The following is a 13869-nucleotide window of genomic DNA, read 5'->3' on the forward strand; positions in this document are numbered from 1 at the left end:
AAACCCTAGGTCCTTGAAGATGTTGCTCTGTTATTGAATCAATCAGTCATGAAGTCTCCCCAACTTCTTCCTTTTAGATAATATTATCGGTTAGCTTGGGCTGCCATAGATTGGATGGCTTAAACAAAAGAAATTTATTTCTCTCAGTTCCAGAGAAGGCAAGTCCAAGATCAAGGTGCCAGCTGATCTGGTTTCTGGTGAGGACTCTCTTCCTGGCTTGGAGACGGCCTGCCTTTTAACCTTCTCACTCTCCTCACATGGCCTTTCCTTGGTGTATGCCCAAGAATAGAGTTCTCTCTCTTTCTCTTCCTCATTTTATAAGGCCAGCCTTATAATTAGGATTCCACCCTTATGACCTCATTTAACCTTAATTACCTCCTAAAAGCCCTGTCGCCAAATATAATCACATTGGGGGTTTAGGGCTTCAACATATGAATTTGGGGGGGTACAATTCAGTCCATAGCAGATAATATAACAAATGTCCATATGTTGTTTAAACAAGTTTAACTTGGTTTTTCTGTTATGTATTACTAAATATACCCTAACAGATGTCATATCTTATGAAGCAATACACAAAGGATAATGTCTAATTCATGACATATAACAGAAGATCAAGGGCTATTTTCCTTTTCTCAGAACAAAGCAGTTGTCGAGTTAAAAATGGTTAGTCCATTGCTGTTACAGGGCATTTCATGAACTGCTGATTGTACATATATGTGGTATCATGTTAACATAAACAGTCCAGCCCTTAGGGAGTTTTAAGTTATAAAAGAAACATTTTTCTAAGATCAAGTGCTCTGATATAAAAACCATACTCCAGCCCAGTTCTATCATTATAAAGTTCTGGCAAGCCAAGAGAGGTTAGTTGGTGATTTTATCAGGCAAGACTTCTAACTAATGCTTGATGAAACCATCACTGCACCATAAAACACCGTAACAAATTGAAGTGACTATTCCTTTCAAGAATTTAGTCATTTTAGATCATTAACATTTATTCCACAAAAAGCAATTTCTTAGCAATCACTACAATCCTACAAATAAGAATATACTTTCACCTTTATGCCTGAAATGAATCAGTTATGTTTATTCTTGCAATTCAAATCTAATTTTAATAACTATCTTCAACAAAGAAGGTGGAGTGTAGACTTTATCCCATTCTAGTAAAGCTCATATGAAACATTTTACCTATTATTTTAGTTACATTGTACACAAAGTAATTTTATGTAGTTTTCCAGATGAAAATTAAATAAATACAATTACATTGAAGTGAAGGATTTTCATAACATAGTAAAATTCACTTTTTATATCTAGCCTGGGAAGTGGAAAGAGCAGCACTCGTCAAATTTTAAAAACAAAACCAAACAAACAAAAGCAAACTCCACCGAGAAATAAATGATGAGAGATAAATTTGCATATAGGTGGATCCATATTAAAGCAATAAAACTTGGGCCATTTTGAAATCTTAAACCTTCTGACACTATTTTCATAAACTCAGTAATACAAACCATGTGGTGAATGATTTTCTGAAAAACTTTGCTGGTTTCACTGTGTATTTTACTATTGGCCAAATGTGACATTAAATTTTATCCCCTGTGGCTTGGAGTTAAATGCTTGCTCTGTTCAGAATGGCAACACTCAATTAAACAGCATTTTTCATGATCTACACTCACCATTGTTACTGTATTTAAGGGAAATAATGGGGGTACTGACCTATATTGCGTTTCTTATTATCAATGGAGATGAAGCGAATGCAGGGATTACTGGTGATGTACTGCCCAGCCCAAGGGACATCAATCTTCGTGCCAGCTTCATAAAAGAGGCCCAGCGCGTAGCGAGAGGAGTAGCTCACAGACTCCAGTTGCTGCCTTTGGCATTCACTAATTACTGTGGAAGAAAAAGTACAGGGCATCAAACTTTAAATTATCATCCTTTCTTTTAGTACATCAAATACAAAACTCCTTTAAACCAGTTCCAACTGTTTCTACTGACTCCAGCTCACTTATGATGAATTTTGAAAGGTAATGTAAAATAGCATCAGCTCTAATTTCTTTGCAGAGTGATTACTGTCCTTGGCACACTTGTTTTCATCAAGCTGTAGGTCCAAACTCTTTAGACTGGCATTTAAGTCTCTCAAAATCTGACACCAAGTTGCTTTTCTAGCTTTGTGTCCTACTTATTATCCTGGGACTGGCTGGCAACATTATAGATTCCATACACTGAGCAGGGTTTTTGCCAACACTTAACACAAGCATTTCACCCTGTCTTAACAACCGCCATATAAGGTAGAATATTATTCCCATGTTACCAGTGAGGAGACTAATGCTCCATCTCTTATGGACCTCTTTAAGTTCTTCCATGTCATACAGTCATTTGTTTGCCTGTCATCTTTCTGTCAGTGGACTATCATAGTTTCTTTTCTGTTATAGTCCTCTACCCTATTAATCACAGAAATACAAAGGATGAAAGTATAAAAAGATAGAAAGGCAAACACAGACATGCACAGTTAGTTAAAATGTAGGAGGTAAATAATCAACAAATGGAGACTGGGAAAGGAAGTAGGCAGGTTTGGGTTCAAATCCTGACTCTACCACTTACTAGGTAGGTGACCGTGGTGAAGCCACTTATTCTAATTACAGTCCTTTTGTCTGTAAGTGGCAAAAATAGTACAGGATGCATTAATCTGTTGTGAGGATTACATGAATAATGCATAGCACAGTGCTTGGCATATGATAAGTGTTCATTAACCATTTTTTCTATTATAGAGAGAAAAATATTTAGCAAAATGGGACAATGTTCCATCCTGGGATGAAGAACGAAAAGACTTCCCTCACGTTTTAATTTTCATATCCACTCTTCCTACCTTTAAGGGTCTCAGGGAGCTGCTTGTTCATGTACCACATTAATAATTTGGGTTTCAGAGAAGGCAATAGTTCTATTCTGAAGGCTTAAGTCAAGCCAGTTCAGAAATGGAGCATATGAAAAATTCCCATTTAATTGGTGAAAAATATCCTAATCTAAATCAGTAGGGATTGGCAAACCTCAAGGATGGGGGTAACTTTAGCTAAACCTTAGAGAAGTGGCTTTAGGAGGAAGAGAGAAAACAAGAAGGATACTCAAATTATTTAAGCACAGTAATAATCCTACACATTATCACAGCATATTCTTGGCTACAAAACATTTTTAGAACTAAGACCTCATTTAATGTTCACAAAAGCCCTGCAAGATTTACCATTCTAATTTTACATCTCTGTGAAGCTGAGATTCAGAGAAGTTAAGTAACTTTCCCTAGGTTACACAGCTTCCAAGTCTGTGCGGTCAAGATGAAGCTAGAATTCCCGCATCGGAGTCATGCCCATCTTCTTTACTCCACACTTCCCCTCCTGATCTGTAAGTCTGAGCTTCAAAATGAACTTTAGCATTTCTTTCTCTTCTGACATTAATGGTTATTTTGCACTCAGAAGTAAAAGCCATCATTCCCTTTAACCATCATTTTCTGTCTTATTAAAAGATTTATCTACTTGATGAACAAATGATCTTTTGACACTGGCCTTGTTACACTCAATGTATCCTGGGCTTCATTTTATTATTTACTCTACTTTTAGAGTTATGGGGCCTGATATTATGCTTACTGCTTTCTGAGCTGGAGGAGGTGAAGGAGACTAACACTTGCAGTTGAGCACGTATTGTGTATTTGGGAGGTTATCACTAAGTTTCCCATTTTTTCAATTAAAAAAAGTAAACCTACAAAACAGTGAAGTCAGTTATTTAGCAACTGAAAGGGCCTAAAACTCTTTTTTGAAAATTTTTTTTTTTTTCTTTTTACCAAAACCGAAGGGTCAACTAGGTTGACAACCAAACTGGACCTTTTCCTCCCCGCCACACACATTTGCACATTTAGCTAGTTTTTAGACAAGCTGCCAAGTGGCAAATCCCATTGGGAAGACTTTGAAAAGGTAATTGATATCTATATAGAAACAGAGGTTAACCTTAAACACCCTTGTCTGCTTCAGGGGCTCTACAATTCATTCTGAGAACAGTGAGGTGAGACTTTTGACTGAAACAATCTCAACTTCTGAACATATTCATTTACAAAAAAATTTACCTTCAGGGCCCAGAAAGTTTATAATTGTTGCAGGACCTAACAAAATGGTTTTATTTCGTTTGAAAATTTTTTAATGCAAAATGCTGGAGGGAGCAGCCCTAGGTCATGGATACATATATTTTGGCAAGAAAAATAATAGGTTCTTTACTATTGTGTATTCAAAAGGGCCATATATCCACAAAATGAGGCTCATATAAAAGTGCCTGATTCCAATACAATGAATCTTTACCTGGACGTCATCCTCATTTAATTCTGAACCACTAGGATTATATAATCTCTGTAATTATACACACACAAACACACATACATGTATTATATATATATATAATATATTTTATGGCTATCTGATGTAAATAAAGTGGCTCTAAATTGCATTGAATGGGGTAGTTTACATTCATACTTCTGCCAATTAGGAGAACTGTCCTTATCCCATTCTCCTTGTGCCTATGCCTGTGTGCGCACACATGTATGTACATGTGGGTATGAGGGAGGGGAAGAACAGAGGGAGAAAGAGAAAGAGGGGGGAGAGCAAAACAGAAGACCTGAACTGTACTCCTGAATAACATCAAGTGAGTAATTTCATTTTTTTGTTTTCTAATGTAATTTCATTCTTTTAGTCTCCTAACATATAAAAGAGGGCTAGACATACATATTCTGTCTTATTTCCTATGTGGTTTGGTGATGATCTCATTCATTCATTCATTGCCTACTTTATGATGCCAGGTATCGTTCTAGATGTGAGGGATATAATAAAGAAAGATAAAGTTCCCTCTGTCAGGTAGCTTACATACTAGTGGTGGAGAGACCAGTTATCAATAAATAACTAAGTAAATGGTACGTCAGTTGGTGATAAGAACTATAAAGAAAATTAAAGCCAGGTAAAGGGATAAGAGTGACAGGTCTGCGTAGTGAGGCTGCTTTAAATAGGCTGTCAGGGATATATGTCTCCTCCGAGGATTTTATTATGATTGACAGGGGAACCATTACTACTGGTTATAAGCCAAGGACAGATATGACCTGGCTTCTGTTTTAAAAATTATCATTCTGGCTATAGGTGAAGATTGCAGGGATGCATGAGAGGAACTGGGGCAAACAGCTATTGCAGTAGTCTTAGATGGGAGGTAACAGTAGAGAAGGTCAGAAGTGGTTACATTTTGGACATAATGTGTGTGTGTGTGTGTGTGTGTGTGTGTGTGTGTGTGTGTGTGTGTGTGTGTACATATATGCATGTATAAATACATACCTTTAAATTATATATATTTTATAAATATATGTGTGCATGTATTATATATATATGGATGGCACATACACACACATACATATATATAATGTAATTTTAATTGAGGTTTAATATACCTACAGAAAAATATGCCTTGAATTTTCATAAAGTGAATGCACCAGTATAATCACCAGCCAGACTAAGAAACAGATCATTACCAGAACCCCAGAAGCTACCTTCTTCCTCCTTTACGGTACTCCTTGCCAAGCATAATCAGTAATCCTGAATTCTAACACCATAGATTAGTTGAGCTGTTTCTGAATGTCACATAAGCGGAATGATGTTGTATGTCCTCTTTGTGTCTGGCTTCTTTCACTCAATATCATGCTGGTGATATTTTAATTGCTGTTACATGTAGCTGTACTTAATTCTCCTGTGGGATAGTATTGCTTGTATGTATCTACTACACTTTATCCATTCTACTGTTGATGGACATTTGGATTGTTTGCAGTTTTGGGTGATTACAAAGGTACTGTGAAGAACATATGTATGTGCTTCTCTTGGGTATATACTAGTATAGGAATTCCTGGATCGTGGGGTTCCCTTATGTTCAGCTCTGGTAGCTACTGCCGAATGGTTTTCTGAAGTGTACCAATTTGTACTCCCACCAAGGGTGTATGAAAGTTTAGTTGCTCTACATCTTCATCCACATTTGCTACAATCTGCCTTTTTAATTTGGGATGTAGTGATATCCCATTGTGGTTTTAAGTTGTGTTCCATGACGACTAATATTTGGAAGCTTTTCCATGTTTATTTGGATATTCTTTTATGATTGCCTGTTCAAATCTTGGCTTATTTTTCTTCTGGGTTATCTGCCGTTTTCTTATTGCTACGTAGGAGTTCTTTATATATTCTGGGTATGAGTCTTATATGTGAATTATAAAAGCTTTTCCCCCCTCAGTAGCCTGCCTTTTTACTCTCTTAATAGTGTGGTTTCATGAACAGAGTTTTAATTATAATTTAGTACAATTTACCATTTTTTCGTTTATAGTTAGCCCATTTATGTTCTGTTTAAGGACTCTGCTTACTCCAGGGTCTTGAAGATATTCTCTTATTTATTTTCTCTCAGAGCTTTATTGGTTTACCTTTCATAGGATTTTGGATATATTTTGAAGATAAATCAGCCAGAATTCCTGTTGGCTTGAAAAGGTGGTGTGAGGGAAAGAGATCAAATGAGAATACATGGGACACTACTTCTCACCTAACCTAGTTAATAAACAACAACTTTGTTGTTCTATAATTTTTAAAGTTACAATATAAAAATAAGACACTACATTATAAGCAACCTGAGGAAAAAGACTGTGCCTCATGAGCTTTGTGTGTCCAGATCCCAGGACAATGACTGATGCAATGTGGGCATTCCATAAATAATGATAAATACATATCCATTTTAGAATATTTGGAAAGTACACATAGTTATAAAGAGGCAAAAGGGAAAATAATAATCACTATATTCTCATTACCCAGAGAAACAGCTATCAATATTTTGACTTTTTTCCTTAAACATGGCTGTGACCATATCGTACATATAATTTTATATACTGCATTTTACAAAATATCTCATTGTAAACATAATTTTTAATGCCCCCATACAATTTTAAGGAATGGATGTTGTGTAATTTGAATTTAACCATTTCATTAATGTTGTACATTTGTTTCCTTTTTTGTCCATTATAATTAAAGCTGTTATGTACATCTTTGTGCATAGATCTTTATTTACCTTTCTAATTATTTCCTTAAGACAGAATATTGGAAATGGAATTACTGTTAAATTGACATTCAGAAAGATGCATCAATTTACACTTCCAACAACAGTGTATAAAAGACCCATTTCACTGTTTCCTTGCCTGTGATTATTACCTTTTCTCTTGATAACTTAATAGGAAAAACAGATCTCATTTTAGTTTTGATATATATTTCTTTACCGACGAGACTAAACATTCTTTGTATATCTACTAGTGCACATAGTCTCTTTTGGAAAAAATCTGTTCATGCTATTCTGCTAATTGGTCTATTAAATTCTTCATGTTTTTAAGTTGATTTTTATCAATGGGTGATATAGAGATTCTCCATTTATTGTACATTTTAAAATTTTTCCTATGTGCTGTTTAATTTTTAGTATTGTATATGATATCATAATATTTATTTAGATAATCTATCTGTTTTCTCCCCTTCCTTCCTTCCTTCCCTCCTTCTCTTCCTCCCTTCCTCCCTTCCTTCCTTCCTTCCTTCCTTTCTTTCTTTTTCTTTCCTTCTTTCTTTCTTTCTTTCTTTCTTTCTTTCTTTCTTTCTTTCTTTCTTTTCTTTTCTTTCTTTCTTATTTCTGAAGGTCTGTGTTTTCATAAAAAAAGTACTGCTCTCAACTGAATTTCTCCTTACCGAAGGCTGATGTTTTTTGGCATGACAATGAATATTTCAATATTCATAGTAAAACAAACACCTTTTAGCATTAACTTGGCATTCATTATCAATATTGTAGTTAATGGTAAATGTTCACATTGATGGTCACTCTGTGCTCAAAGCAGTAACCTCCTTCTAGAAGTTTTGTTGTTTATAGCCAGTTATAGAGGATTGCTAATTTCCCAATTTGCTACCATATATAAAGAATTTCAGCTCAGGGACAGTTGAAGTTAGGAAGTCAATTTGTATTATAATTATTTAAGCTCTGCATCAGGGGATACTGGCTGCTCTTGATTTGCTTATTATTGCTTTTATCTTTTATACTGAATTCCAAGAATGTCAACAAGTTTTATGCACAAATTCAATTCCTAATATTAGACCATCTAGTTCTGTGGGTACATGAAGCCAATAGTATTTTAGCCAGAGTAGCTGGTTTCTCTTTACTCAAAGTGGTTGTAGAAATAGTGTTGAAAGACCCATTTTCCATGAATAGTTCTCCTAGCAGGCCAGTAGAGTGTGAACTTTTACTATTCGTGAGTCACCCCTCTCGTGTACAAGCATCCCAGAGCCAGTCTTGTTTCACTTCACCTGGAATAAATTGAATGTTCACGTGGACTCTGTAGGTATAGAAGTCATAACTCCTGGAAGCACATTTTCAAAAATAGTTTTCTCAAGCAATAAATCTAAAGTTTACTGGGGACAGACTTCAGCAGTTATATCTATGTGGGATTTCCCCAGGGAAATATTTCTTTCATCCTGAGAGGTATCTTTGGAGTCAGAAAAATTTGGGTTTGAGTTCTGGCTCTGACACAGAATCTGTGTGATCTTGGTCAAATTGCTTAATCCCTCTAAGCATCTGTTTTCCTATAAAATGAGAATGATAACAGTGCTGGCCTTAAAGGATTGTTAAGAAAATTAAATGAGATAATATCAAGTGCTTAGCACAATGCCTGGCAAATAAGTGTATTGCAAAAACCCAACACTATAGCTCTTGAATTTAAAAGCCTTTAGAGGTGTCTATATGTATAACATACTTTATAAAAAGTTTTTAAAAAGCCTTTAGAGGCAACATCCTAAGTTTCAAGCATATCAGGATAATACTAAATCAAAGATATCTCTTTGGTAAGTGGAGTATACATACTGGATACACTTCACTTTTCAGAGCAGAGGGTAAAAAAAAACAAAGCTTTTCTTTGAAAAGTAAGGAGTATTAAAGATGCTAAAACCATTTCAGATAATAGTTTTTGAAAAATAAAATAAATTGTGGGCTTTTTAGCTATCTAATTTAGAATGCTGACTGTTTCAAAGATTTATATTTTGAAAGGAATGAAAACCCATATTTTGTGTCATCATTATTCTAGTATGCTGGCATTACATTTTCTTAATCCTAATCCTATCCCAGGATTATATAAAAATGAAAGGTGCCAAACAAATAGACTTCTCTGTATTGTCTTTTGGTCACTTAATAAAAATATACTGATTAAAAATTTTGGATTAAGCTGGTTTCATACTCACGTGTTTAGGGAAAATGCTAATCATTATCTGAATACAAATTTTAACAGGTGCATTCCATCTAGTTGCTACATGTTGCTGTTTTTTGGAAGTCATTAGAACACATTAAACATCATAGGCATCTTAGGACAATTAAGTTCATATCTAGTAAGAGAAGTTTATCATGTTTCCCAAATTTTGTGGAATCCTAAAATCAATGCATTAAGTGGCATTAAAAAGGGAAGAAAAGAAAGATACTTCCTACTCGCACTTCACCAGATGAATCAGAAAGTGAAGGAAATGTAAGAATTTAGGTGCTGACGTTTATTTGTCCCGGTGGGCATTCCAGAATTGTGAGGTATTTGAGGGGATAGATACTAAATGGCTGTCTGGGTCAATACTGCCTTAATGAGAACATTTGCACTTTTCACAATTGTAAAGTTTCCTTCCCCTCATTTTGGTGACCAGTTATACCACTATAAATGTATTCGGTTTTTTGAAGTTCACAGGGTATTAATATGTTGGAATATTATGTAAATTTAAAGAAGTCATAAACAGCATTTATTGCCTTGGTAAAAAAAATTCCATAAAACACTGAGACATAAAGATACTAAAGTTTCTAAGATCCAATAATACTTAATTGATCGTGACTTTATCTTACTTTGTGGTAAAAATAAAAATAAACAAGGCATTATTTTAGGAGCAAGTACTTAGGCTTCCATGATTAAATAGGCACGTCTGCTATAAAATGTCTTTGCAGTACTGTGAAAGCCCAAACTGTTAGTGCTGTTACCAGCACTGGTGATGAATCAGGTTCCCTCCCCTCTCCCCAGTGATCCAGGAGGGATTTTTAATCCCTGCTGTCTCCCATCTCTCTTATCATAAGGAACAATCTGTCAGGGACAAGAAAACATTGTTTTCTCTCTGGTCTCTGTTTCTGCTTTCTTGCCACTCTGTGAAAAAGAGCACTTAGCTATACAGATGTGCCTGTAGTTGGCTCTTTATAAAGTCTTTGACTTTCTTGCAATCATATGAAGTCTCTGCTGTTTCACAAACTCACTACCCACCCTCCTCTTTCTCTGGATGGAGGTTCTGTGAAACTAAAATGATAGTCAATTTTTTCTAGAGCAACTAGTTCTAACCATGGGATTAGAAAAATAAACATTTTTTAATGTAGAAGCTGTTTCCTGAAAGAACGTGGGATAATTTAACTCAAGCATTGTTTACTGTAAACCCACTATGCATCCAGCACTATGCCATTCACCATAAAATACCTCTTAACAAAACACTTCGAAGACTAGGATAGATTTTGGACTGAGACATTAAATAATTTTACCCTGGCTATTATCAATTTTATCCCTGGGAACCTTCTTTTTGAATTTCAGAATAGAAATGTGATTGGCTTTTCCTGTTTTCTTTGCAGAACACGTACAGTAAGTCTGGAAACCACAATAATGCTGGAAAATGCTTGCCTTGTTTCCATACATTCTAAATTTTTAGACTATTATGCCATCATTCTTATTGTAGGAAAAGTGCTGAGTTTCAGATGAGAAAGAATATAATAATAAAGCATTGTGTGTACTCTTATACAAAATGTCACAGAATATCATACATATTTTACAGCTGCTCTTCCCAGCCTATCCATTTAATTACTTTATGGCCATGCCATTCATGAGCAATATAGTCATTCTAAAATTCATAACAGTAAAAACTTTATTACATGTCACCTCATATTTTTATACAGATATATATTTTTATATTTATGGCTAGAGTTAATTTATACAGGGGCAATGACTTGGAGAATTAATATTGTAATTCAAAACTTTCATAGTTTTAGAAATCAGAAAGCAATTATTTGCAAGGATCTGGAATCTGTAGTATTAAGGCAAAATGTCAGAGTCTGATGGTGTAAGCTCTAGGACACTCAGAAATATGTTCACCTTGTACTTGCCAAATCCGCTAGCATCTTTTCTCTTTACATAATAACAACTCCCCACAATGCTTAGCTAAAGCCAAAGCAAATAAAGTGGACTTGGGAAAAAAAACTGTAAGTGGCACCAGACTTCATTTAGTGGAAGCCTACAGCATTTTACTTATTTTAAAACCAGCATACTCCCATAACTAACAAAAATCTCAATTTGATGAAAAGCACAATTGTTTAAAAAGTTTTTTTGTTAATTTACCAGTAAAATATTGTTCATTTTTCTTTGTTATCTTTGTTTTGTTCCCATTTAAGTTTTTACTGCCAGGTTTCAATCATTTCCCCCTATTTCTCATCTTACCTTCACATCACTGTGAATGTTTAACATGAAAGATTTGACAGAGGTTATCCTTAACTGAACACTTGCATTTCTGAGCCTCAGCAAAAACCTTTCTGTCTATAAATAAGTGCATATCAATATAATGTGATACACATATTTCTCCTTACTGAGCGTCAGTTTCCTCAATCTGTTAAGTAGTGGTATGACCTAGCTTAAAGGTTGTTATGAAGATTAGAAATTTTGTTCTAAATATTATTAAAAAAAGTTTTAGAAGTTTTATATTCTAAATATTATAAAATTATATATATACCTGGCACAAAATAGGGATAAATAAAAAGTAATAATAACAAGTATTGTTCTTGTTCTTGTCGCAGGGAAAGGGATTAACAAGATAGCCTTAACTGATATAGAAAGGTACAGGAAAGTATAAGGAAGATACAATTGTTAAAAGGACATTTAGAAGTGGGAGCAAGGAAGTAAGAAAACAAAGAATTTTTCCTAGCTCATCTTTGGAAAGATATAACTTTTATAGCCAATTTTATAGCCTCAAGGTGTTTGCTTCTGATCTATAACTTAACTTCATTTATGCACTATTTTATCAAATTTATTAAAAAAATTTTTTTACCAGGTATGGGTTTTTACTAGGTATCTGTTATTAATCAAAGTTAGTATATAATTTAAATCTAATACAGTTAACCAAAGTACCTCTATAGCCTGAACATAGTAGGTAGTTTTCTTCCTTCTTATGACATATTCCAGACTCATGGTTCTACCATTTGTGGTCAGAAACATAAATTCCTCCTTTGCTTTCCTCTCCTAACACACCCACCTCACATACCTGTTTACTCTTTGCTTGCAGGTAAATGTGTACATCTGCTAGGGTGTGATCTCCGTGATGGGATGACAAATGGGATCTTATTGTATTATTTAAAGAGCAAATTCCAAAGAGAAACTCTTTCTCCACACCTGTGTCTGCTTAGGGACATTAAAATGGAGCTAGTCTCATTGATTACAAGGAAATTTAGAGTAAAATTATTGGATTACTTGCTGAAATCTTTTCAGATATATCTGATTTCACCCTAGGTTATGGATATCTCATGTATATGAGAATTCAATTGTAGATCCTTTTTCCATGCTTCCACCGACCCACCTCGCCTTCACCTCCAGCTTAGGCAGCACACATGCTGTCTTGGTTAGATGGACACCTGATGGCTTACACTTGCCACCTCCTTTCCTCTACTACAAAGCCAAATCACCTCCTCCCACTAGCCCTCCTCCTCATCCAAGTTGTCCTGTGATCTCTTCTTAGGTCACCAACTGCCTTCTCTTGTCTTTCTCTTTTATTCTATTTATGAACAAGACATGGGCCACTACCACAATAACAGAACAGGATAATTCCTTGAGCCCCATTTTCAATAAATTGAAAATGGCTTTAATAGTTGGTGATGGAAGGATAAGGAAAGCCACATGTTTCGCAGAGATATTAGAAGTAATAAACGATCTAACTTGTAAGAGTTCCCTGGAGCCCCCTTCAGAATCTCACAAATGACTCCATCTACCTCCTCATCTGGCTTTTCCTCAATAACCAGTGTCCAAAATAAATAGAACAATTGTACTGTTCTCTATTGTATTTGAGCAAATAAATAGTATTTCTATTTTATTAATGGTAAATAAGTTTTTGTGGGCAAGACTGAGATAGCAGATTAGAACATTGTTTCTGTAAGAATACACATTCCTAATTCAAAACAACCAGATTACCAACAGAGAGTTTATAGACTGAGAACTGCCTGGAGTGGGAACTGATTTACGCTCTGGTTTCTCACTCAGTATCAATTTTACTATGCTAGCTTGTCCTCTTTGAAGATGCAGGGACATGGTACAAAAGGAGAAAATCAGAATACTCAGCCCATAAAAAAGTTAATTCACCTCTATTTCGAGTAATGCATATTGAGAAATTGAATTGAATGATGCAGTGAATAAAATATTTATTTCTTATATGTAATATAGATGAATCAATGTCACTCTGAGAAATTTAACTTTTTAATTTGCTAACTTGGTATTTGTATTTTACCAGCAAGTGCAAAAGAATAACCTATTATTCTCTTGCAAGTGTCCAAGAGATGATATTGTGGGGAAAGCAGCTCCAGCTATTACTCCAGGATGGCTGGAAAAAGCAGGCACTCTTCATTTTTCTTTGCTAGTCCCTGAATCCCCTGCCTTTATTTCTAGGGTGCCAAGAACCAAAATCATGGTGGGATTATGAATTTGCATAACAGTATATACAGCAATCCAGCTGTATGAAATTAATGCAAATCTTCTGCTATGTACCGTGTAGT

At 35.0% G+C, this 13869-nt stretch overlaps 1 protein-coding gene across 7 annotated transcripts in view; it reads right to left on the reverse strand.

Moving 5' to 3' along the window:
* Positions 1–13869, reverse strand: part of RNLS (renalase, FAD dependent amine oxidase) — a 286836-nt gene that overhangs the window by 66645 nt on the left and 206322 nt on the right. For all 7 annotated transcript variants that reach the window (XM_082339602.1, XM_082339604.1, XM_082339605.1 and 4 more), the window contains exon 5: positions 1711–1884. In XM_082339602.1, the coding sequence (XP_082195728.1) occupies positions 1711–1884 (174 nt within the window). The remainder of the gene's footprint in view (positions 1–1710; positions 1885–13869) is intronic.

Source organism: Balaenoptera borealis (assembly GCF_965194805.1).
Source record: "Balaenoptera borealis genome assembly, chromosome: 10".
NCBI lineage: Eukaryota > Metazoa > Chordata > Mammalia > Artiodactyla > Balaenopteridae > Balaenoptera > Balaenoptera borealis.